Source organism: Mustelus asterias, chromosome 2 (genome assembly GCF_964213995.1).
Source record: "Mustelus asterias chromosome 2, sMusAst1.hap1.1, whole genome shotgun sequence".
NCBI lineage: Eukaryota > Metazoa > Chordata > Chondrichthyes > Carcharhiniformes > Triakidae > Mustelus > Mustelus asterias.
This window is the reverse complement of record NC_135802.1, coordinates 37,307,282-37,334,417: the sequence shown is the minus strand read 5'-3', so window position 1 is coordinate 37,334,417 and position 27,136 is coordinate 37,307,282. Positions and strand designations below refer to the sequence as shown.

The window sequence follows — 27,136 nt, the reverse complement described above, 5'->3', positions numbered from 1 at the left end:
AGGGGCTCGACAGGGTAGAGGCAGAGAGATTCTTTCCACTTAGAAAGGAAACAAGAACTAGAGGACACAGCCTCAAAATAAGGGGAAGTCAGTTTAGGACAGAGTTGAGGAGGAACTTCTTCTCTCAGAGGGTAGTGAATCTCTGGAATTCTCTGCCCATTGAAGCAGTGGAGGCTACCTCGTGGCAGAGGTAGGGTCAACTGAGGCTTTCAAAGCAGAATTGGATCATTATCTGAAAAGAAAATGCGGGGCTATGAGGAGAGGGTAGGGGATGGTTGGCATTGGGTGAATTTCTCCTTCAGAGGACCAGCAGTCACAACAAGCCGAATAGTCTCCCTCTGTGCTGCATTCATTCTATCATTCCAAGTTCAACAATAAGTTACTAAAGGAATTGTGTGCCACATGCAACTGTGAATTATCATTTGAGTCTCCAAAAGATTAAACAAGATTGGGAAGGAAACCTTGCAATCTTTTATATTTCACAGTAATCTGGAGACACACACAGCAACGTGTACTTTTATTTCACTTCTTATGAAAACTTTTTTTTTATCTGTCTTTCTATTCCAGGTGCAAAATGGAAGTGGAATGATGAGGCATTTCTCACAGTCTCTGGCGCAGTCGATGGTCAGCCAGACTGCTACAGTCTCCACAACCTGTGCTGGTGACCTACATCTTGGAAAGTCTTCCATCGCTGAAAATAGTTTACATACTACCCGCAAGTCAGCAGCAAAATCTGCTCTGGCTTCTCACAGCTCACTTGCCAGCGCTGATATTTCGAGTGCAAGTATGCTTCCATCAGAACGCACCCACTCATCACAGGAAAAATCGTACGGATTCATAGAAGTGTTCAAAGAGGATACTGGGGACGACAGCAGAAATAGTGATACAAGAGAGATGCTGCAACAGACCAGCATGTATAATTGTAGCTTGACAGAAACTGATCTCTACCTACCCACGAGGAGGAGCATGGGTAGTAAGCACGGAACCCCAGAAAGAGACAGCGGGGAGCAACTCAGTCCGGAAACCTTGCCGCAGGAGGCTGAAAGGAAAGAGATGGTGAAATCAGAAAACATGCACGAGAGCTGGGAAAGCGAAGAGAAAAGCTATGATGAAATGTTTGAAGTGGAACATAACGTGCAGAACGAGCGAGTGGTTACAGGTAAATCGGAATGTCATCGTTACTGTACAGCTGGTGACTTGAACGCGTGGTTGAGTGATTAATGGCCAACCAAAAACCTCAGTGCAAATTCCAAAAACGTCATCATTTGAGTGAGTGCTTTTTAAGACCCTACATTGTGCACAATCAGAAGCACTCGCAGAGGAGAGAAAATGCAAAACTGATTCGAGGTGTATTAGCAGATATTTTAAACCAACCTTTTTACAAAAATGACCATAAGATCTCCAGGCAACATGTCACTGTGAATCCATCGATTCCCTGAGTACAGACGGGAGGGATTCAATGTTAAATATGATTTGCATCACAAAAACAGTCCAGTCTTCCCAACTGGTCTTTGCTAATGTTAATGATCCATGACCCTCCTCCCATCCTAACCCTATCTGCATGTCCTTCTATTCTTTACTCCATCATGTACTCATCTAGCTTTCTCTTAAATGCAGCTACACTATTCACTTCAACTGCTCATTGATAGTTTCACGGTCTATCCACCCTCTGGGTAAAGGGATTAATCCATATTCCTGTATGTTTGTGTGTATCAACACAAAATCATCACTCCCGAGAATCATTCAAAATATCAAAGAATGTGGGCAGTTCTCCAGTTACAATTCAACTATTCTAAAACAAAAGACATATTCTGTACACAGGCCATATTACCAGATGAATATCTTCTTGCATTGCTAGGGTCCAGTTTTGGATACCCTGTTGCACAGGTCACCCTGAAATCTACCACTCTGCACAAAAGGAGCTATTTTACATTTCCCACTGGATCTTAGCCAGCACCTGGAACAACCTGTCATATCATTTCTGGATAAGTTGCATATTGTCAAGTTGCTTGTTCTCGAGACTGCCCACCTGGTACCAGTTCATTAATCCTATGACCTGGTTAGTCATATCTCCCATAATCCACTAGGCATATGAAAAGCACCTTCTGACTCCTGAACTTCAGGTACTGTTGTTGAAAATGCAGATCCAACCAATTGTGGTCTGACCTGAGTCTCCCAACAAAATTTGTGACCTGGTCATCCCTTACAACCACCCTACACAGTTTAATAGTCATTCACTCTCAGAAGAAACGGACAGGACTGGTGACTGAATACAGACCTTGGTGGATGTGGCACCGAGCCTGGAAGAAGGGTCTTTTCTTTATTTGTTTGTTCATGGGATGTGGGCATTGCTGGCAAGGCCAGCATTTATTGCACGTCCCTAATTGCCCAAGTGAAGGTCGTGATGAGCTGCTGCCTTGAACTGCTGCAGCCTCAGTGATGTAGGTGCACCCACACAGCTGTTTGGAAGGGAGTTCCAGGATTTTGATCCAGTGACAATGAAGGATGATGTCTGGCTTGGAATCATAGTATCCCTATAGTGCAGAAGGGGGCCATTTGGCCCATCGAGTCTGCACCAATCACAATCCCACCCAGGCCCTATTCCCATAACCCCACATATTTACCCTGCTAATCCCCCTGACACAATTTAGCATGGCCAATCAACCTAACCCACACATCTTTGGACTGTGGGAGGAAACCAGAGCACCCGGAGGAAACCTGCGCAGACACTGGGAGACACAGACACACAGACAAGGACCCGAGGCCGGAATTGAACCCGGGTCCCTGGCACTGTGAGCAAGCAGTGCTAGCCACCGTGCTGCCCGGCTTGGAGAGGAACTTGCACATGGTGGTGTTTCCATGCATCTACTGCCCTTGTCCTTCTCGGGGGTAAAGTGCTGAGTTTCTGAAGTGCATCTTTCAGATGCTGCACACTGCTGCCACAATGCATCAGTAGTGGAGGGAATGAATGTGGCTAGGGTGCCAATCAAGTGGGCTGCTTTATCCAGGATGGTGTCGACCCTCTTCAATGTTGATGGAGTAGCACTCATCCAGTCAAGTGGAAAGTATTTTATCATATTCCTGACTTACTTTGTAGATTGTGGACAGGCTTTGAGGTCAGGAGGCGGTTTACTTGCCACAGGATTCCTAACCTCTGACCTGCTCTTGTAGCCATTGTATTAATAGAGTCATAGAAGTTTACAGCTCGGAAAAAGGGCCTTTGGCCCAATTTGTCCATGCCGCCCTTTTTTTTAAACCCCTGAACTAATCCCAATTGCCCGCATTTGGCCCATATCCCTCAATACCCATCTTACCCATGTAACTGTCTAAATGCTTTTTAAAAGACAAAATTGTACCCACCTCTACTATTACCTCTGGCAGCTTGTTCCAGACACTCACTACCCTCTTTGTGAAACAATTGCCCCTCTGGACACTTTTGTATTTCTCCCCTCTCACCTTAAACCTATGCCCTCTAGTTTTAGACTTCCCTACCTCTGGGAAAAGATATTGACTATCTAACTGATCTATGCTCCTCATTATTTTGTAGACCTCTACAAAATCACCCCTCGGTCGTCTATGCTCCAGGGAAAAAAGTCCCAGTTTATCCAGCCTCTCCTTATAACTTAAACCATCGTCCCGGTAGCATCCTACTAAATCTCTTCTGCACTCTTTCTAGTTTAATAATTTCCTTTCTATAATAGGGTGACCAGGACTGTACACTGTATTCCAAGTGTGGCCTTATCAATGTCTTGTACAACTTCAACAAGACGTCCCAACTCCTGTATTCAATGTTCTGATGTGGAGATGCTGGCGTTGGACTGGGGTAAGCGCAGTAAGAAGCCTCACAACACCAGGTTAAAGTCCAACAAGTTTATTTGGTAGCACAAGCCTTCGGAGCACTGCCCCTTCATCAGGTGAGTGGGAGTTGTGTTCACAAACAGGGTATATATAGATATAAACTCAATTTACAAGATAATGGTTTGAATGCGAGTCTTTACAGGTAATCAAGTCTTAAAGGTACTTAAAGGTCTGTACCTTTAAGACTTGACTATATGTAAAGACTCGCATTCCAACCATTATCTTGTAAATTGAGTTTGTATCTACATATTCCCTATTTGTGAACACAACTTCCACTCGCCTGATGAAGGGGCAGCGCTCCGAAAGCTTGTGGCTTGTGCTACCAAATAAACCTGTTGGACTTTAACCTGATGTTGTGAGACTTCTTACTGTTCAATGTTCTGACCAATATGGCTAGTCCAGTTCAGTTTCTGATCAATGGTAACCCCCAGAATGTTGTTGGAGGGGGATTCAGTGATGCTAATGCCTTTGAATGTCAAGGGAGATGGATAATTTCTCTGTTGTTGGAGATGGTCATTGCCTGGCACTTGTGTTACTTGCTACTTATCAGTCCAAGCCTGAATGTTGTCCAGGTTTTGCTTTATGGACACAGATTTCTTCAGTATCTGAGGGTTACAAATTATGCTGAACGTGCGATCATCAGCGAACATTCCACTTCTGGTCTTATGATGGAGCGAATGTCATTGATGAAGCTGCTGAAGATGGTTGTGACACTATCCCTGAGAAACTCCTGCAGTGATGTCTCAGGACTGACATGGTTGACCTCCAACAACCACAACTATCTTCCTTTGTGCCAGATATGACTCCAACCAGTGATAATTTTCCTCTGATTCCCATTCACTTTGGTTTTAGAACGTAGAACATAGAACAGTACAGCACAGAACAGGCCCTTCGGCCCACGATGTTGTGCCGAGCTTTATCTGAAACCAAGATCAAGCTATCCCACTCCCTATCATCCTGGTGTGCTCCATGTGCCTATCCAATAACCGCTTAAATGTTCCTAAAGTGTCTGACTCCACTATCACTGCAGGCAGTCCATTCCACACCCCAACCACTCTCTGCGTAAAGAACCTACCTCTGATATCCTTCCTGTATCTCCCACCACGAACCCTATAGTTATGCCCCCTTGTAATAGCTCCATCGAGGAAATAGTCTTTCAACATTCACTCTATCTATCCCCTTCATCATTTTATAAACCTCTATTAAGTCTCCCCTCAGCCTCCTCCGCTCCAGAGAGAACAGCCCTAGCTCCCTCAACCTTTCCTCATAAGACCTACCCTCCAAACCAGGCAGCATCCTGGTAAATCTCCTTTGCACTCTTTCCAGCGCTTCCACATCCTTCTTATAGTGAGGTGACCAGAGGTTTTGCTAGAGTTCCTTTCTGAATCACTCAGTCAAATGCTGCCTTGATATCAAGTCACTCTGATTTGATTTGATTTATTATTGTCACGTGTGTTAGTACATAGTGAAAAATATTGTTTCTTGCGCATTGCAGACAAAGCATGCTGTACATAGGGAAGGAAAGGAGAGAGTGCAGAATGTAGTGTTACAGTCATAGCTAGGGTGTAGAGAAAGATGAACTTAATGCGAGGTAGGTCCATTCAAAAGTCTTGTCCCACCTCTGGAGTTCAGCTCTTTTGCCTGTTTTTGTAATGAGATCAGGAGCTGAGTGGCCCTGGCAGAGCTCAAACTGAGCATAAGTGTGCACGATATTGTTGAGCAAGTGCCACTTGTTAGCACTGTTGATAAATCCTTCCATCACTTTACTAATGGCCAAGAGTAGACTGATGGGGTGGTAATTGGCCAAGTTGAATTTGTGCTGCATTTTGTGGGCGGGACTTATCTGGGTAGTTTTCCGCATTGCCAGCTAGATGCCAGAGTTGTAGCTGCACTGGAACAGCTTTGCTTGGGTTGTGGCCAGTTCTGGAGCACAAGTTTTCAGTATTCAAGCTCAATTGTCTTTGCAGTATTCAGTGCTTTCAGCTGCTTCTTAATGTCACATAGAGTGATTTGAATTAGCTGAAGACTGGCAGCTGTGATTCTGGGGATCTCGCTTGGCCGAGATGGATCATTCACTCGGCCCTTCTGGCTGAAGATGGTTGCAAGGACTTTGGTTTGGTCTGTTGCACTGATGTGCAAGGTTCCCTCATCATTGAGGATGGGGATTCTTGGGGAGCCTCCCCTCCCATTAGTTGTTTAATTATCCACCACCATTCATGGTGTGGCAGGACTGTCTTAAAACTTTGACCTGATACGTCGGTTGTGGGATTGCTTAGCTCTGTCAATCGTATGCTGCTTTCACTGCACGTGTTGTAGCTTCACCAGGTTGACACACCTCACCTTGGTTGCCTGGTGCTACTTGTGGCTGTGTCAACCATGGTTCAATGCGGAGTGCAGGGAGGCTCCACAAATATCCCCAGTAGCCGTAACTGGCATAACCGCAAGATGCGGGGGCATCTCCATCTCCACCTCCACTGCCAACAGCAAGCGGTAATAATTATAGCATCTTTCACCATTATATGCATCTTATGAGCATATTACCGCGGTGCAGAGGGTAGACAACTTAGAGGGGTCATGTACTGAGTCGCTGTGGGTGGAACTCAGAAACAGGAAGGGTGCAGTCACTATGCTGGAGGTGTACTACAGACCACCCAACAGCCCACGGGAAGTGGAGGAAAGGATATGTCAGGAGATTCTGGATAGGTGCAGAAAACATAGGGTTGTTGTAGTGGGGGACTTTAATTTCCCTGGCACAGACTGGAAAGTGCTTAGAGCTGGGGGACCGGACGGGGAGGAATTTGTAAAATGCGTACTGGAAGGTTCTTTGGAACAGTATGTAGATAGCCCGACTAGAGAGGGGGCTATACTGGACCTAGTTCTGGGAAATGAGCCCGGTCAGGTCGTCAAAGTTTCGGTAGGGAACATGTGGCAAATAGTGACCACAACTCTGTTAACTTTAGGATAGTAATGGACAAGGATGAGTGCTGTCCTACGGGCAGGGTGCTAAATTGGGGGAAGGCTGACTATAGCCGGATTAGGCAGGAATTGGTGGATGTTGATTGGGAGAGGATGTTCGAGGGTAAGTCCGCGTCTGGCATGTGGGAGTCTTTTAAGGAACTATTGATAAGGCTGCAGGATAGGCATGTGCCTGTAAAAAGGAAAGATAGGAAAGGTAGGATTCGAGAGCCGTGGATAACCAGGGAAATTGAGGATCTGATTAAAATGAAAAGGGAGGCGTACGTTAAGTCCAGGCAACTGAAAACAGATGGAGCTCTGGAGGAATACAGAGAGAGTAGGAAAGATCTCAAACGGGGAGTTAGAAGGGCAAAAAGAGGTCATGAAATGTTCTTGGCAGGCAGGATTAAGGAGAATCCTAAGGCATTCTATTCATACGTTAGGAACAAAAGAGTTGTCAGGGAGAAAATCGGACCTCTCAGGGACAAAGGAGGGGAATTATGCTTAGAACCCAAGGGAATAGGGGAGATCCTAAATGAATACTTTGCATCGGTATTCACGAAGGAGAGGGGCGTGTTAACCGGGAGTGTCTCGGAGGGAGGTGTTGACCCGTTAGAGAAAATCTCCATTACGAGAGAGGAAGTGTTAGGTTTTTTAGGGAACATTAAAACTGACAAAGCCCCAGGGCCTGATGGCATCTATCCTCGACTGCTCAGGGAGACGAGAGAGGAAATTGCTGGGCCTCTGACGGAAATCTTTGTCGCTTCTTTGGACACGGGTGAGGTCCCTGAGGATTGGAGGATAGCGAATGTGGTCCCGTTGTTTAAGAAGGGTAGCAGGGATAACCCAGGAAATTATAGGCCGGTGAGCTTGACGTCCGTGGTAGGGAAGTTGTTGGAGAGGATTCTTAGAGACAGGATGTATGTGCATTTAGAACGGAACAATCTCATTAGTGACAGACAGCATGGTTTTGTAAGAGGGAGGTCGTGCCTTACAAATTTGGTGGAGTTTTTTGAGGAAGTGACAAAAACGGTTGATGAAGGAAGGGCCGTGGATGTCGTCTATATGGATTTCAGTAAGGCATTTGACAAAGTCCCACATGGCAGGTTGGTTAAGAAGGTTAAGGCTCATGGGATACAAGGAGAAGTGGCTCAATGGGTGGAGAACTGGCTTGGCCATAGGAGACAGAGGGTAGTGGTCGAAGGGTCTTTTTCCGGCTGGAGGTCTGTGACCAGTGGTGTTCCGCAGGGCTCTGTACTGGGACCTCTGCTATTTGTGATATATATAAATGATTTGGAAGAAGGTGTAACTGGTGTAATCAGCAAGTTTGCGGATGACACAAAGATGGCTGGAATTGCGGATAGTGAAGAGCATTGTCGGGCAATACAGCAGGATATAGATAGGCTGGAAAATTGGGCGGAGAGGTGGCAGATGGAATTTAATCCGGATAAATGCGAAGTGATGCATTTTGGAAGAAATAATGTAGGGAGGAGTTATGCAATAAATGGCAGAGTCATCAGGAGTATAGAAACACAGAGGGACCTAGGTGTGCAAGTCCACAAATCCTTGAAGGTGGCAACACAGGTGGAGAAGGTGGTGAAGAAGGCATATGGTATGCTTGCCTTTATAGGACGGGGTATAGAGTATAAAAGCTGGAGTCTGATGATGCAGCTGTATAGAACGCTGGTTAGGCCGCATTTGGAGTACTGCGTCCAGTTCTGGTCGCCGCACTACCAGAAGGACGTGGAGGCATTGGAGAGAGTGCAGAGAAGGTTTACCAGGATGTTGCCTGGTATGGAGGGTCTTAGCTATGAGGAGAGATTGGGTAGACTGGGGTTGTTCTCCTTGGAAAGACGGAGAATGAGGGGAGATCTAATAGAGGTATACAAGATTATGAAGGGTATAGATAGGGTGAACAGTGGGAAGCTTTTTCCCAGGTCGGAGGTGACGATCACGAGGGGTCACGGGCTCAAGCTGAGAGGGGCGAAGTATAACTCAGACATCAGAGGGACGTTTTTTACACAGAGGGTGGTGGGGGCCTGGAATGCGCTGCCAAGTAGGGTGGTGGAGGCAGGCACGCTGACATCGTTTAAGACTTACCTGGATAGTCACATGAGCAGCCTGGGAATGGAGGGATACAAACGATTGGTCTAGTTGGACCAAGGAGCGGCACAGGCTTGGAGGGCCGAAGGCCTGTTTCCTGTGCTGTACTGTTCTTTGTTCTTTGTTCTTTGAAGGGGGGGAGGTTTAACACAGATATCAGAAGGACATATTTCACACAGAGGGTCGTGGGGGCCTGGAATGTGTTGCCGGGCAAGGTGGTGGAGGCGGACACACTGGGAACGTTTAAGACTTATCTAGACAGCTATATGACCGGAGTGGGAATGGAGGGATACAAAAGAGTGGTCTAGTTTGGACCAGGGAGCGGCGCGGGCTAATTGTTCCTTGTTTCTCGTTTCAAGGCTTCATTCTATGATCATCTTGCTGGTGCCAGTACAGAGCGAGACTGCGGATAGTTGGGAACCTGTCTCGGGGGCAGGGAATTCATATGGTGTTCATGGAAGTGGAAATGACTAGGGTTGGGAAGCATTTTCCGATCAGGGCCATTGTGATCTCCTGGACTCGTTTCGATCGCCTCAGGGGGTCGGAGAGGAATTTCCCAGATTTTTTTTTTTCCCCACATTGGCCCTGGGGTTTTTCACTCTGGGTTTTCGCCTCTCCCTGGGGATCACATGGTCTGGAATAGGGGGGTGGGGGTGAGTTAATAGGTTGTAATGAACAAAGCATCGTAGCTGTGAGGGACAGCTCGGTGGATAGGATATTGGTATGTAGATAGGCTGGAAAATTGGGCGGGGATCCTGGATTCAGGATTCAATCCTGGACCGGGGAGCGGCGCGGGCTTGGAGGGCCGAAGGGCCTGTTCCTGTGCTGTATTGTTCTTTGTTCTTTGTTCTTTCACAAAATAAAATATCCCAAGGCACTTCACAAGAGAATTGACAAACCAAATTTGACACCAAAATTTATGGTGGCTTTTAAGGAACATCTTAAAGGAGAAAAATGAAGCAAAGAGAATTCCAAAGCTGAAGTCATGGAGCCTGTGGTAAAGTGATTTAAAAGAAGGGATGATGGAAAGACCAGAATTGGTGGATCATAAGTATCTGAGGGTTATTGTGCTGAAGGGAAGTATAGAGGTAGGGAGAGGCTTTGAGGGATTTGAAAACAAAGATGCAAATTTCAAAATTAGATTTTCAGGGGTTTTGAAGTATAAAACCCTTTCACTTAAAATACCAAAGTTCCAAATCCTTAATTTATAACACTAGGGTCCTCCACTGACCTAACCAGATACAATTTTTAAAAATTCATTCATGGGACATGGGCATCTCTGGCTAGTCATGATGTGGAGACGCCGGCATTCAGCTGGGGTAAATACAGTAAGAGTTTTAACAACACCAGGTTAAAGTCCAACAGGTTTATTTGGTAGCAAATGCCATTAGCTTTCGGAGCGCTGCTCCTTCGTCAGATGGAGTGGATATCCATCCATCCGAAAGCTAATGGCATTTGCTACCAAATAAACCTGTTGGACTTTAACCTGGTGTTGTTCAAACTCTGACTGTATCTCTGGCTGGCCAGCATTTATTGTCCATCCCTGGTTGCCCTTGCTCAGAGGGTAGTTGAGAGTCAACCACATTGCTGTGGCTCTGGAGTCACATGTCGGCCAGACCAGGTAAGAACGGAAAATTTCCTTCCCTAAAGGACATTGGTGAACCAGATGGGTTTTTCCGACAATCAACAATCAGTTGACTCTTAATTCCAGATATTTTTTATTGAGTTCAAGTTCCACCATCTGTCATGGTCCCCAGAACATTAGCTGAGTTTCTGGATTAATAATCTAGCCACTAATACCACTAGGCCATCGCCTCACCTTATGAATCAGGTAGAATTTATTAAGCAAAATGTTTCATATTCTCAACAAAAGCAGTGAAGACAGCATGGAAGGTTCTTAAAGTAAAGTTTACTTATTCGTCACAAGTAAGGCTTACATTAACACTGCAATGAAGTTACTGTGAAATTTCCCATGGTCCTGGGATTCCTCAAATGCTGCCAGCCCAGCAGTGCTTTTCTTTACCTGTCTCTGAAGTGACAAAATATTGAACTGTCTCTCAGAGAATCATAACACAGAAGTCATCATAAATTTGTGCCAACAAAGATATTGGTTTTCCAACTTTTATCTCTACTTCTCATCCCTTATTTGGAAGTATTCCTCATTAATCTCTCTCAATGGTTTAGAGTGAGGGTCACCTGGGGTCACTCTCCCCTCTCTCTCCCCCCCCCCCCCCCCCCTCCCCCACATCTAACTAGAGCCATGTGGACTGAAGACAAATGTCTACTCCTTATTCCTTGGGCCCCACCCAGAGATGCATTCCATTATGAACAAATGACACATCCTTGTAGAGACTAATCAATTGCACAATGTTACATCCTCCTATCAATAACAAATGTTACACCCTCTTATCAATAGCACAACCTATCATAAACAATCCACATCAACATATTTTAACCCTTGTCCCACAGATACTAAAGCCATTGAGATCAAATGTTAACAACACTCCCAACCATAACGTCAGGAAAGTAAGATTTTCCTCTAATGCAGATGTTCTGCCTTACAAAATGGTTAATGAGTTAAGCCTAATAATTCCTGGTTTAAAGACAAGGAAATCATCCGAAGTTCAGGCTGCTGAACTCAACCCTTTTGTTTATTTCTTCAAAGCTGACAAAGAAGCCCTTGGTTGCACAGTGTAATTAAAACAAATACAATTCTTTGCAGTACCTTTAAAGTGATGAAGTCATCAACAGCAGTTCCTCGCGAACAACTGCCTTACCGTTAATTGTCCCGCTGGCAAAAATTCACACTGAACTGTTTAAAAGGGTGGTTAAGAGAAAATTCATAAATGTTACTTCAAACCAAAATAAAAACATTAATATTTAGTAGTATTGATCAGGAATGTGCAAACAAATATGTGACTTGCAAAATCAAAATGTTACTGAATCGCGAGCTAATGTAGGTCAGTGTGGAGAGGAAGTGGTGGGTGAATAGGACTTGGGGCAAGTTACAATATAAACAACAGTGATTGGATGGCCTCGGGTTTACGGAAGGTAGAATGTTCCCAGAGTGCATTGAGATAGTCAGGTCTTGAAGTAACAACGGTGTAGATCAGGATTTCAGCAACAGATGAACTGAGGTGGAGTAGTCAGGTGGTGTTACATGATTGGAGGGAGTCACTATGTGTTCAAAAGCCCATCTCTGCTTCAGGTATGACACCAGGTTTGTGAACAGTCTAGTTCATCCTCAAACAGTTGCCAGAAAGAGGGATGGAGTGAGTGGAAAGGGAATGGAGTTTGTGGAGGGAACCAAAAATAATGAGCGGGATTTTCCACACAACCGCAGAGGTGGCCCGCCATTGGCCAGCAGCGGGATCTTCTGGTCCCGCCGTTGCCAACGGGGTTTCCAGTTGAATGTACCCTTTGCCATCAGAAAATCCGTGGCAGCGGGTGCATCATTGTCAGGGCCGGAAGATCCTACTGGCGTGAAAGACAGGAAAGTTCTGGGCAATGACTTCAATCTTCCTAGTATTTAGTTGACAGGAATTTTTGCTCATCTGCGTGACAATTCGGAGACAATGGAAAGGTTGAAAGACATGGTGGTGAAGGAAAGCTGAGTGTCGTAATCGACCAGAGAAAACAGCCTTTTTAGATGATGTTGCTGAAGGGCAGCTTGTAGATCAGAAGTAGGAGAGGACACAAATCTAATGAGAATGGGAACAGAACCACTGTAGGTGATTCTCTGGCTACAACTAGATAGGTAAGAGCAGAACCAGATGAATGTAATCCCATCCAGCTGGACAACAGTGTACCGGCATTAGAGAAGGCTAGTGTGGTCAACTGTACCTAAGGCTGCAGACAAGAAGAGATGGTTTGCCATTGTCACAGTCTCTGAGGGTGACTAACAAGGTTTCCTAAGACCACGGAGCTGCATTTTTGGCAGTGCAGACTCAATAACCAGAATTTTATCAGTGCTTTGGTGACGAGCTGGAAGGCTGACGAAATGCCATGGGAAGGTGTCAGGGTACTACCCAGAATCATCCTGACTCCATTCCATTTTGCCAGCGGCATGATAGCTCGCAGATTGGGCACCCACCAGGAGCCCAATTGATCTACTTAACAGACATCTAAGGGACACTTCCTGCCTCTACTGGTATTTTTTCCTGAGGTTGGGGCCTGCCACCTCATGGAGAGACTATCCAGTGAACTTGGCAGCTTCCCAGCAGGCTATGGTGGGGGGTCTCCTTTCTGGGCACTCGTGGCCCATGGAGAATTCTTCTGGCGGCAAAGGCTATCCCTGTGGCAGTGACGCTGCTTGTGAAAAATGAACCACAAACTCCCTGCTCCCTTTCCTGGCCCCAGTGTCCTCAAGCCTGACTTACCCCTTTCTAAAGCCACTGGGCCATTGAGGCGTCCCTTCTCCTTACAGCTGCAGCCTCAGCAAAGGGCAATGTTAGCCTGCTGGAGCACAGTCACTTACCTCTTTCAATTCCAGTGGTGGTAGGACTTCTGCCATCATGGAAAAGTTCAGCCCAGTTTTGCCACGGCTCTCCTCCCAGCAGCATTGTGCAATCAAAGTGTACCACAGCTTCATGCAAAATACTTCTGAATGGAATCGTTAAAAGTTGTTTGCGCAGGAAGTGGAAAATCCACATTGGTGCGTGAGTGGTGCTACCCCAAGAGTAGTTCAGGTATCTTGTAGATGGGAGAGATTGGGTCTATACACTCTGGAATTTAGGAGACACAATCTCATCAAAACATTTGAGATTCTACGAGTTTTAGAAAAGTCAATGCTGAAAGTCTTACTCTTCTAGCTGGAGAGTCTAGAACTGACAGAGGATAAGTGGTTGGCCACTTGTAACTGAGGTGAGCAAAAAGTTCTTCTCCGAGGGTTGTGAATCATTGGAATTCTCTATCCCAGAGTGCTGTAAGTGCTCAGTCCTTGAATATATTCAACGCTGATTCTTGGCATTTAAGAAGTATGGGATTGTGCAAGACGGTAGAGTTGAGGTCTAAGATCAACCATGACCTTATTGATTGAAGAGCAGGTGGAAGGTCCAAATGGCTTACTTCTGTTCCTATTTTTTAAGCATGTATGTAGATGCGAAAGGTAGTTTACTCAGCAGCTGACTATTATACTAATGTGTGAATGCTTGAAATGAGCACTGGGTGGTGATGTTCCATTCCCTCCCCTCGAACACAAGAACTTAATGCCAAAACAATTGATTCTCGTACAATTCGACGGAAATATCTTCACTGCCTCGTTAAATTCGTAGGTCAAACATAACATGTCAATGTGCTGTGAGCACTGTTTACAAACAGATAATTGAAACCAAAGTTGTCCATGTACATGCTACTGGCTGACAAAAACATGTGTTGAAGAGGGAGACCAAGTGATTGCACAGAAGCTGCAACCAATACATTATAGCTCCTCATATTAAATAGACAAGCTCCATATGCACATTGTTTAGACAAAGTCTAGTTTGTGCTGGAGCTGGCAGAAAACATTTTTTCTATAAGCCACTTGCTTAAACGTTTGCATATGACACGCGTGACATTTTGTACCAAATGTCTTGTGAGGGGCAATAAGAAACCTAGTGAAAATGAAGTCTGTTTTACTGATTTTTTTATAATGATGTCAAAATGTTTGTTTATGGTCATGTATTTCGAGGCGAGCATTCCAAAAGCAGGATGAAGTTGAAAAGCAAGTCGCTAATCTGTAAATCTCATAAGCTGGCAAATGTATGAGAGATGTTTGTATATTATTTATGTCTGTACTAATGCTACCCTGTTCTTGTTGACCAGAGTGTGCGGAACATACTTCTGAAATGAAAGCAGGATCCGCAGCAACACTAACTGCATCACAGGTTTCTGCTGTAACATCCTCCAGACATACTTCACATCAGCAGCCAGCCACACAAATAGAAAGCAAGGTGCCTTATGATCAGTTGGATCTAATTTCCACCAAAACTGGCAGAACTGAAATAAGTGAAGGGATCCCAGAGTTCTCTCCCGGAAAAGCAATGTCTATTAAAGAAAGGTAATAATGTCTTAATACTTTTCAATATTTTAAAAGGGTGAAGTAGTGTAGATGTGTAGTCCAGCCAGAGTGCCTGGATTCAAAATGATGCTAATCTCTAAATGGAAACATAAATATGAAAAATTTATATATGCTGGTAAATGTTTTAAACGCAATATCTTAGTGCATGCAAACTCACATTTTGTCCTTTGTTCTAGTTTCTTGATGGCACTGCTACCTATGAGGTAATGTACCAGTGAGCTATTAGATAACTTTGCAGTTAAGGCTCATTTTGAACAGAAATTGTGTTCAAATACTTTACATTGCACAAATTATGCTTGAACTTGATGCTCTTTATTTTAATGGAAAAGTCAATTGCACGGTTCAGTTTTACTTCTGTCACAATCTCCCGAAATCCTATTAATGAGGAATCACAGCAAACCACTTCTTTTTATTGTATGAATAAGAATCCATTGTACTTTACAAGAATATTAAGTATTTCCCAAAATTCAACATCTATGCCTTAATGCTCTCTCTAACCAGAACAGGTTAAAGACTGTATTAAAAACAACAAAACAATTTTAATTAAAAACGTTTGTCACAATCTTGATCGTAGGAGTGTTTCATGCATCGAAATGCAGAATGTAATATAACCATATTGTTAGTTTTAAGTTTTCAGACATTGAACATATTGTTTACTTTAGAGGTGGAGACTCCTTGTCAGGACATATGTATTTGCCTATATTTTCTATGCGCTGGCAAATCCACTGCGTTTTGCTAGCTTTTTCTATTTTAGTTTTTAGTCTTCTTCGTTTCCCCCATTTTCTCACCATTTTGCCTCAACAGGCCTCTATCTCATCCTTCCACCCTTAATAGTTACACAGTATTTTGTCCATTTTGTACACTTCCAGCTCACTGACCCTTTGTATCAGGAAGAAAATGAGTAGCTCATTAAACCAATAAGCTCCGACTTGGTGACTGGCATATCTTGTCAATTTTCATCCCTCCCTACTTTTCTTGCAATCTTGGAAAAGAGTGCTTGTTCATCTTTCAGCCTTCAGCTTTGAAGAAGTGTGTATGCCCAAAAAGTTTATATCTACTGCTCATCCATTGCGTTTTTCCAATAATTTCTGTTTTTTTATTTTAGATTTTCTGCAGTTGTCATTTTCTTTCTCTTAAATTACTCTTATTTCCAGTGTGGTTAATATCCAGGACACAAATTTGAAGTGCATCTATTTTGCAGATGTTGATGTTGAAATTTTTTGTTTTGAATGCTGCAAAGGATTCAGTTCTTGAAAAAAAAGGTTGAATTACTTGCGTAAATATTTATTTCAGACATGACTTTCCTGAGATTGCTTTTGAGTTAATGCGAGCAGGCACCATTTTCTGTTGCAAGTCATTTGCGAAGTCCTGGCAGCCCTCCAGCCACACAATATACATGATTGCTTGCTGAATCTGTTCACTATATTTGGTAATTGATTTCTCGTATCCATAATAGGGTCTTAAATTTCCCTGTCCGTAAGCATTCTTTATCACTCACTCACTTCACAAATAGTTTCTGCACTTTTCAGAATCCTAACTTCATTTTGGTCGTAAATACATACTGATTATTTTAAATTGACGCGTCTTATAACGTATTAGTATTTAAGCATTTGATCAATCGAACCACACTGTGATGTACATGTGTTAAAGCGTAGTTGTCACAGAACATTAATCGAGCCCATATCATAACATGTAGGGTGGCTGAAAAAGCTCTCTTCCCATCTTTCAATAGTTTCAATCACTCCTAAGATACATTAATTGACTGCAATTGTTATTTCCTAGCCTCTGTTTGAGGTTTTAAAAAGAAGCTGGTCTGTCAACGTTGAATTGCATTAAAAGTACATTTTTGTCTTTTGGTGATCAGTGAATGTGGACAGGTTATTGGACTCGGAAGGTGAATATATTGGAGGATTTGAGTACCAAAATTCCTGATTTCCCAGATTGCTGCAAAAAAGCAGTTACAAATTGTTGTGGGTGTGTGTGATAATTATGCTCAACTTTGAGACTGACTCCCTCAGTGATTCAGTTAAATTATTTAGTGAATAGCTGAACCTTGGAGACCGGGGGATTATAATTAACAGTATAATTACCCCTTTAACCACATGCTGGAAATGCAATGCTGGTCAGTCTCAAAGGCCCGGAAAAGGAACAATTTAAATTGTTGAATCTCATTTTTGCAGGTAGTAAATTCTTCCTAGAGTTTTTTTTTTAAATCGCATTTTAAATTAATTTTCACAATTATCTCTTTTGTCCCCTCATTTTTTTCTGCTGTCTCTGATTTGACTAACTCATCCAGTGTAATCCACCCTTCTTCTCCACTGTTCCTTGCTCAGTCAATAAAGAAACAGGCCGCTGTTGCCTTCACCATCCTTTTTCAGCTCAGGTTGCCAGAATTATATTTGAGCTGAAAGTTGCAGAAAAAAGTCTAACAGCATGTAGAATCGTGGAATGGTCACAACACAGAACGAGACCATTCAACCCGTTGTGGCTGTGATTGCACTGTGCAGGAGCATAGCTAGTCTCACTAGCCCTTGTAGCCCTGCTATTAGTTTCACTTAGATGCTTATCTAATCCCCTTTTGAAAGCCTGAATTGTATCTGCCTCCACCACACTCTCCATTTGCTGCCGAAGTCATACCGCCATTGTTCTTTTCCTGGTTATATTAAATCAATGTCTTCTGGTTCCCAACCCTCCAGCCAACTGGGACACTTTTATCTAGTCTGCCTCGATCCCTCATGATTTGGAGCACTTTTATAAAATCTCCTTTCAGCCTTTTCAGATATAGGGGTAATTTTTAAAAAATTATTAGTCACCTGTAGGCTTACATTCACACTGCAATGAAGTTGTTGCGAAAATCCCCTGGTCACCACACTTCGACGCCTGTTTGGGTACACTGAGGGTCAATTTAGCATGGCCAATTCACCTAACTTGCACATCTTTGGACTGTGGGAGGAAACCGAGCACCCGGAGGAAACCCACTCAGACACGGGGGGAACGTGCAGACTCCTCACAGACAGTGACCCAAGCCGGGAATTGAACCCGGGTTCCTGGCGCTAGCCCCAACTTCTCCAATCTATCTGTGTTGCTGAAGTGTCCCCATCCCCGGATGCATTCTTGTCAATCTTTTCTGCATCCTGCCTACACATCCTTCCTAAAGTGTGATGCTGAGAATTGGATGTGCAGCAAGATGTCCAGTCCAACAATATTTGGACCACTATTATCTAAATTGCTATCTCAAATATTTTTTCTGTTTGCTCATGTCATGGTGCAAACTTGGAAACCTTGGCTCCTTTTTCTTGGAAAAAATACAATTGTGGAAGTTTGACAGACCTTGAATTTCAAGTAAATAAAATCTCTGCTGTTTTTGCAGCTGTGAATATTTTTATGGACCAGGATTGTTTTTTTCCATGTAACGGTTGGCCTGACAGCTTTGTTATTTTTCTTTGTGTGGTCTTCATGGCGCTTTGGTAATTAAGAGGTATTGGCTAGTTTTAAGGTCAGTTTCTTTTAGCCTTTTCCTACCAAATTACTCAACAATCCAGCATGCTACAAAAAATTTGGCATACAATGATGGTTTGCATGGGTTTTTCTTTTGAAAGAACTGAAAGTAGCACATTTAAGTTCAACATCCAGCAGCAAGAGTTTACTTGTGGCAGGAATCCAGGCCACAGAATTCTCAATTTAAGTTTTTTTTTCTTAAAAAACGATTAATATTTAACTCATTGTTTTGTTTCCCAACCAACAAAAAAGTTATTGAACAAGATGCTGTATTTCTGAACCAAACAGATATAGCTTTATTATTACTGAGCCAAATATATATAAGACCATAAGATATAGGAGCAGAATTAGGCCACTTGACCCATTGAATTTGGTCCACCATTCGATCATGGCTGATATGTTTCTCATCCCCATTCTCCCATCCTTTCCCTGTAACCTTTAACCCTCTTACCAATCTATCTATCTCTGTCTTAAGTACACTCAATGACTTGACCTCCAGAGCCCTCTGTGACAATGAATTCCACAGATTCACCACCCTCCTGGCTGAAGAAACTCCTCCTAATCTCTGTTCTGAAGGATCACCCCTTTACCCTGAGGCTGTGCCCTCGGATCCTAGTCCCTCCTACTAATGGAAACATCTTCCCCGCGTCCACTCTATCCAGGCCTTTCCGTGTTCTGTAAGTTTCAATGAGATCCACACACCCCCCCCCCCCCCCCCCCCCCCCCCACCCTTCTAAACTCCATCAAGTACATACCCAGAGTCCTCAAATGCACCTCATACGTCAAGCCTTTCATTTCTGGGATCATCCTTGTGAACCTTCTCTGGACCCTGTCCCAGGCCAGCATGTCCTTCCTTAGTTATAGGGCCCAAAATTGTTCACCATATTCCAAATGTGGTCTGACCAGAGCTTCATATAGCTTCGTAGTGTTTTGTTTGCAAGATCTAGTAATGTTGTACCGTATTAAATGGTTGCGATTTAAAAACTGATATAGTGACACAATGTAGACGTGCATCAATTAACTTGGGCAGACTTTGATAACAATGAAGAACACCACATATGTTGCACCGGTAGTGGGACTACACAAGGACGTTTCTCTTCCTGAATGTGTTAGCAAGTTTGATCAATGTCCCTCTAATCTGTGCGGCTGCAATTTGGAATATGCTGTGTGCAACCAGTCTTACCCTTAAGATGTGCACATTCTTAAGAGAACCACACGGTGCAACATGTGAACTGCGCACAACAAACAGGGCTTAGAAATTGATGACTCTAGTCCACCCACATCATTTGTTAAGTTTACTATTAAGGTAGCTTTAAAACATGATTTCATGTTTTAATGGTTCCTAAAAATATATCAGAAAATTATCAGAAAAATGATGATAAACTTCAAATATCAATCTCCTGCTAACTTTTGTTTAGGTATGAGCAGTTCCTGATTGTTTGACCACTAGCCAAAGGATTTTTCGGGATGTTGTGAATTTTGTGTTTTGTGATAATTGTTCTCTGGATATCAGCATCACCAGTTGGTCCTGTGAGCAAGTCTTGCAGTTACAGATCCAATGGTCTAGGCTGCACCTTTTACTGCTCAGTATATATTTAAACAATACTATCAAGCAAGAATCATAACAAAGCACTCTTGTTCCAAATGCCAAATGGTGTTACATCACACATGTTACCAGGCATACCCGCTCCTCATGAAGGGAAAACTGAAGAGCATTCTTAGTGAAGCAGGGTGAATGTGCACAAATAAATTGGTTTATTTTACATGAAGTACGTAAATGAAAAGAATACACCTTTCATTGTGAAATTGGTTTTGTATTCCAGCCCAGACTGGCACTGCCAAGGTGCTAAAGTCCAGTGGGCACCCCCCCCCCCCTTTCACTCCACTCGAAAGTGGGGAGCTGCTGTAAACCCCGCTGGAGTGAAATATTCCTAGCGGGATGGGAGAGGCTAGCGGGCCAGAGTCTTTAGTCCTGGGGCCGCTAATTATATTTAAATTATATTTAAATTACCTTCTGCATATCTAATGCAACTCTACGCCTATTTCCGACACGGAGCTGACAGCACCAGAAATCCGGCACTGGGAGAGGTGCTTGGGGCCAGATGCCCCACGCGGATTGTGCTAATCCAGCCCCACGAAATCTCCAGGCCTGCTGCACTAAAAAATTAGCGCAGGGGGATAAGAGTTGCCCCCAACATGCATAAATCAATAGTTTTATTAATGGTGAATCTAGGCAATGATTTGCAATCTGGGTACTTAATAAACACTTCAAATTGCCATGGTGGTAAATTTCCTTGGGATTCCTTCCACTCTGATACCATTACTTTGTGGCAATTTAAGGAAGGGTTGCCCTAGGCCTCAAATGCTACCCATAAAATAGCGGCAGGTCCGGGGCACATGTGTAGACTGCAAAAAAGTCGCCCACAGAATTTTACCTGCAAACCTGCCCATGGGGAATGTTAAAATTCCCCCAGTTGTCTTCCCACAAACCCCCGCCACCTTTTATAGCCAAAGGACAGTTTAAGCTATCATTGATAAACCTCAGGATACAAGTTTTTATGCATTAAGTGAGCGATCTTAACCACCTCCCATGTTTTCTATATAATCCAGATTTATGTAATATATAATATCTGGCCAATTCTTCTATGAAACTTTCTAACTTAGCAGTTGTGAATTTCTGCACTATTGGTCCTCCTGCACTCATGAAATTCAGTGAATTCATTTTCCAAGCTGTGCAATCGATCTCCTTGAGTGGTGTGACCGCTCCTTCAGCTTGCTGGTGTGACTTATGCCGGTTCCTTTTTCCAGGATGGCTTTGCTGAAGAGAAGTGGAGAAGAGGACTGGAGGAACAGAATTAACAAGAAGCAGGACAATGGCAAAATGACCAAGGCCAGTCGCTGTACCCAATTTCAAGAAACCGAGCATTCTTACATTAAAAAGGTACCGCTTTTTGCAAGATGACATGTTGTGTAGACCGTCTCCAACAGAGCAAGTAGTACAATTGTCACCTCTTTTTTGGGGGGGATTGTGACTTTGGAAGTTGTGGGTGGAATGTTATTTATTAAAGACCTGTCTGCATTGTACATTACCTGGTCTTCACCACTGTAGAAAATCCAATGACAAGGGACACAACAGAAAGGAAAGAGAACTTGTATTTAACAACCGCAGGAAGTCCCAAAGCACTTTGCAGCCACTGAAGTACTTTTGATGTGTAATCACCATTATAATGTCCGATATGTGGCACCCCCCAAACCGAAGTAATAATAACCAGAGATAAAAAGCATTTGTTATGATATTTATTGAAGGATGACTCTTGTCCAAGGTACAAGAATAACTAATGCTCTTTATTGAAATACTTTTATATCCACTGAGAGAGCAGATGGAGCCTTTTTGCTCAATTTGTGCTGGAATGTCAACCTGGACATTTGTGTTCAAATGGAATGGGGCTTGACCCCACAGCTTTCTGACTGCCAAGTTGAGAGTGCTGTCAACTGAGCCACGGTTGACACCGAGATGGCAATTTTATTCCAGGAGTTGGAGATCAGTAATAGATGTTCAACTGTAAAGTGTGTGAGCCCTTTGATGAATGGAAGTGGTCAGGTTGAAAAATTTGGTTTGCTAACACCTAATATTTGGGCACTATGAAGTTCCAAATGGCATCCATGTCATACATGCACATCAGTGATGTGAATCGCACCAGGACCTGTATTGGTGTAAGCATTAGTGCGTGCATGGCAAATATTTGGCGGCAGTCTGCAGAATGTGCAGTACTAATTTGATGCCAGCAATGCCATTTTGGAGCTCAACTCTCCAGACAAGGCCCCCTCATAACCTTGCAGAGCCGAACACGTGTTCAGCATCAGGAAGCACTTTGTACCAGCACTCTTTCAACGGATCAACAAATCACAGGTTAGTTGCTGGTTGATTTCTTCTGGTTGGTGCTTCAATTCTACAAAATTGTGGTGCTTTACATAGAAGATAGGAACACGAGGAGGCCATTTGGCCCTTCGAGCCTGCTCTGCCGTTCATTACAATCATGGTTGATCATCCAACTCAATAGCCTAATCCTGCTTTTTCCCCATAACCTTTGATCCTGTTCACCCCAACTGCTATATCCAGCCGCCTCTTGAATACATTCAATGTTTTGACATCAACTACTTCCTGTGGTAATGAATTCCACAGGCTCACCACTCTTTGGGTGAAGAAATGTCTCCTCACCTCTGTCCTAAATGGTCTACCCCGAATCCTCAGACTGTGATTCCTGGTCCTGGACTCCCCCACAACTTCAGCAAAAACAATCCTAACCTAATCGATCTCTCCTCATACGTCCCTGGAATCAACCTGGTAAACCTTCGCTGCACTCCCTCGAGATCAAGGACATCCTTCCTCAGAAAAGGAGACCAAAACTGCACATAATACTCTGGATGTGGCCTTACCCCAAGGCCTTGTATAATTGCAACAACACATCACTGCCCCTGTGCTCGAAATCTCTCGCAATGAAGGTCAACATACCATTTGCCTTCTTTACCACCTGCTGCACCTTCATGCTTACCTTCGGTGACTGGTGCACAAGGACACCCACGTCCCACTGCACACTCCCCTCTCCCAATTTCCAGCCATTCAGGTAGCCATTTCTATAGTATTTGAAGTTACAGAAATGTACAATGAGCATGTGATTGGTGCTGAAGAAGGCTTCTGCAAAGTCATTCCCAGGCATGCACAAACTAGTAGGCAATTTTCCCTGGAATGCAGCAGACCAATGGAATGGAGAATGAGCAGAGGCCAAGCTGCTGGTAGAGGGCGAAAGGCTCTCTCAGAGGCCATATTCATCCAGCATGTTCAGTGAACAATTTTCCAACCTAAATCTCTGAGAGAAAATGTGTGCGACGGCTGCACTTCAGTCAGGACATGCTCACTGACATCTGCTTCAGCCACTAGTGCAACCTCAGAGTAGGGCAAGGGGCACCTTGCCAGTAGTTTTGTGGAAGTGACCGTGGCAATTAAACCTTTTAATGATCTGGTTCCTGCCAAACCGGAGCTGGAGATATTTGCAACATCTCATTGTTTGCTGTCCATTGTTGCTTAAAGGAGGTCACTGAGGCTCTATATCAAAAAGAGCTAATTACATTTGATTCTCTTGCTGGAGAGAGAACATGTGTCTTCACAAAGATTGCAGACTTTCCCATGGTGCAGGATACCATTGACTGCACAAGAATCACTGTGGGTGCTGCTTGTCAAATCCACCCTGTACTGAAACCAAAAGGGATTCTGTTCCTTCATCATCAGGTTGGTGTGCAGAGTGCAGAGATTAAGCAAACGAACATGCAGTACGAAGTTGGCATGCTGTGCCTGCATTGCAATCAATGGATGCAGGTTAATCGGGCAATGAGGTCCCCACACCCTTTTTCATAGAATCCCTACAGTGCAGAAGGAGGCCATTCGGCCCATTGAGCCTGCACTCTCGACAATCCCTGTGACCCCACGTATTTACCCTGCTAATTCTCTGGACACTAAGGGTCAATTTAGCATGGCCATTCAACCTAACCCGCACATCGTTGGAGTGTTTGAGGAAACCGGAGCACGTGGAGGAAACCCACGCAGACACCGAGAACGTGCAAAACTCCACACAGACAACGACCCGGGTCCCTGACACTGTGAGGCAGCAGTGCTAACCATTGTGTGGCCCAGGAGCTATCCAATTCAGTGCCCACTGTGCTTTAATTTTGACGAGATTGCCTGCTAAAAATAGATGCTTTATAATGTGCATAAATCTTTCCTTAGTACAGAGCGTAAAAACCCAGGATTCTACCATTGTCCAAGTGAAGAGTTAATTTAGATTCTTCCGTTGCCCATCATTAGCCATGTTTTTTCATGTAAATATGTACAGGTTAGGTTGGTTGGCCATGATAAATTGACCCTAGTGTAAGGGGATTAGCAAGGGTAAATAGGTGGGGTTACGGGAATGGGGCCTTGGTGGAATTGTGGTCAGTGCAGACTTGATGGGCCGAATGGCTGCCTCCTGCACTGTAGGGATTCTATGATATTATTGATTACGTGAGCTTCTGATAAATGATTCAATGTAGCTTACTTGTAGTCCGGTGAAAATAAAAGTCTAGTCTTCTACCTTAGAAGGTGGCGAAATGTGCTTCCCTGAAGTTAAATTATAAAGTTATGTTGTGCGACTTATTGGATAATTTTCATTAGTGCAAAATGCTTTATATTTAATAGTGATGTAATATAATGACATTTGATCTGGCATCATTTTGGCATTTTACCCGAGGTTTGAAAGGAGCTGTATGAGGTATCCTGTTGCTCCATCAGCACTGCATTCAATGCAGTTGTTGATGGCTTTCCCACAGTTGTATGTTAGTGAATGATGTCAAGGGGAAGGTGAGGGAAGTAAAATTATGAAGAAGAATATAAACTCATTGTTTTTGATCAATTACTAAATCGGTTTCTGTACATTTAACTGAGCGCATATTTTGTGTTCCTTTGCAAGGTTATATAGCAGTGGAGAAATTTTAGTTGGGGTCGGGGGGGGGGGGCGGAGAACGCTACCGAATGCAATTTGTATTTGCAATTATTTTGGGATATTGAAGTCCTGGTTGAGGGTCGAATCATCATCTTTAATGTTACTGGTGAGTACTTAGTCCCCCGGTGGGAGTTTACAGGTTCACCCCACAATGGGGTAAGTGGGAAGGGATGAATAGATATGATGAACTATCAGGAGGCGATATCAGGGTATGAAAATGAAGTGTTTCTGCACATTTAGTAGCTGAACACCCAAACATCCGTTTTCACATAAGTCATTCCCCAAGGAAGGGAAGAGAGAGGTGAGATATGGTAGAGAAGTTTAGTAAAAATTGCATTATCATCTTCAGTATTATTACTAACTTCAGTGTTGTTAGGGAAAGAAATAAGCTGTCCGTGCCTGGCCTATGTGTGACTGCAGACCCACAGAAGTGTGATTGACGCACAGCTGCCCTCTGAAATGGTTTAGCAAGCCATTCAAGTTGAGGGCAATCAGGGATGGGCAATAAGTGCTGGCCCAGCCAGCGATGCCCACATCCCATGCATCAATATGTGACAGACAGGGTAATCTGCATTTACAAGGCTGGTGTATGACATGAAGTTAAAAATGAGTTATGTTGACAACTCAAAGTTACCACTTCACAAGTTCTGCTTGGCCAAACATTTCACAAAGTTAGCGGCGGGATATCTTTTATTTAAAGTCTGCCTTGTGATGAAGGTTTTCCAGTGGTCTTTAGTGACCCATCTCTCAGAGATGGATGGGTATGCAGGAGGCCTGTTTAGTCTGCGCCTTAACTCAATCTTCTATTTTGTGAAAAAGATTTGTGTACATATAGATCTGACAGCTTGATTTCGTTTAACACGTTTGTGATGAACAGCCTGCTCAACCATTCTTGCCATCTTTCCCTTTTTTCTCAACCTGTAGGACAGAGGAGAGGTTACTGATGACATCTGTGTTTCTAATCAGCTCTGGGTAAGACCAACAATGTCTGTTAGGGATTTAATAGGGGTTTGCCTTCTGCATTTGTTTGTGTTTTTGTTTTGGCTGTTGTTAGCAGCAGAATGCTATGTTTCATTTAGGCTCTTTGTAACTGGCTGTTTTTCAGTTGGTGATTATGGGTTTAGTTGCAACTTCAAATCTTTATAGAAAGAGTCAAATACTGCTTGCAGGCAATGTGTGAGAGAGGAACCAACATATGTATAAATGAACACCATTTCCCGACTGTAGAGGGAAGTACTGCTAAATGCGGGCAAGCTCATCCAGTCAGTGGTATGGAAATGTATATAACATATGTGTATGATGTGTATCTGCATATGTATAATTTTTGACTTAAATCTTTAGCCCTGTACTCCCAACAAATGACAGAAGAGTGGTTGTATTTTGACGTTGGAATAAAAGGAAAATTATGGATAGTTTAAAGGACATAGCTGACAGTGAGCAATAAGACAAACCTTCACCTGCCTATTTATAAAACAATGACTATCTTCCCTGCAATGTGCTACGCTGCTACCCCATCGCACATTCAGCACAAGAGCAGGCGAAGACATTTTAACCCATTTGAGGCTGCTCCACTATTCCATATAATCATGGCTGATCTTGGGCTTTAGTTTTTTTTTGCTGCCTGTTCCTCATATCCCCTGATTCCTTGAGACCTCAAAAATATGTCAATCCCAGCCTTAAATGTAGTCAATGTTGGAGCACCCACAACTCCCTAGCATAAAGAATTGCAAAGATTCACCACCCTTTGAGTGAAGAAGTTTCTCCTCATCTCAATCCTAAATGATTGACTCCTTTTCCTGAAACAGTGTCCCTGTGCTCTAGATTCCTGAAGCAATGGAAACAATCTCTGTCTACTCTTGCAAGCCCCTTCAGAATCTTGCATGTTTCCATGGGATCACCTCTCATCCTTCCAAACTCCAGAGAATATAGACCCAGTTTACTCAGCCAGCACATGCTACCACAGTGAAAGTGCTTGCACTTATAGTGTAATGATGCTGAATTAGGGTGCATGTTGGGTTTTTTTATTAAGTATAATACAACATACTAGGGTTTCAAATTGCCGTCCTTAACAGTAGTCCTATTTATGAAGGCTGTGATACCATTACTAGGGAGATAATACTTCGCTAGCCGT

General features: G+C 43.5%; 1 protein-coding gene across 1 annotated transcript in view; it reads left to right on the top strand.

Moving 5' to 3' along the window:
- Nucleotides 1-27,136, top strand: part of svila (supervillin a) — a 256,345-nt gene that overhangs the window by 144,988 nt on the left and 84,221 nt on the right. Inside the window, exons 15-18 of the mRNA XM_078233529.1 lie at nucleotides 568-1,159; nucleotides 14,719-14,953; nucleotides 21,281-21,413; nucleotides 25,930-25,977. Coding sequence (XP_078089655.1) covers nucleotides 568-1,159; nucleotides 14,719-14,953; nucleotides 21,281-21,413; nucleotides 25,930-25,977 — 1,008 coding nt within the window. The remainder of the gene's footprint in view (nucleotides 1-567; nucleotides 1,160-14,718; nucleotides 14,954-21,280; nucleotides 21,414-25,929; nucleotides 25,978-27,136) is intronic.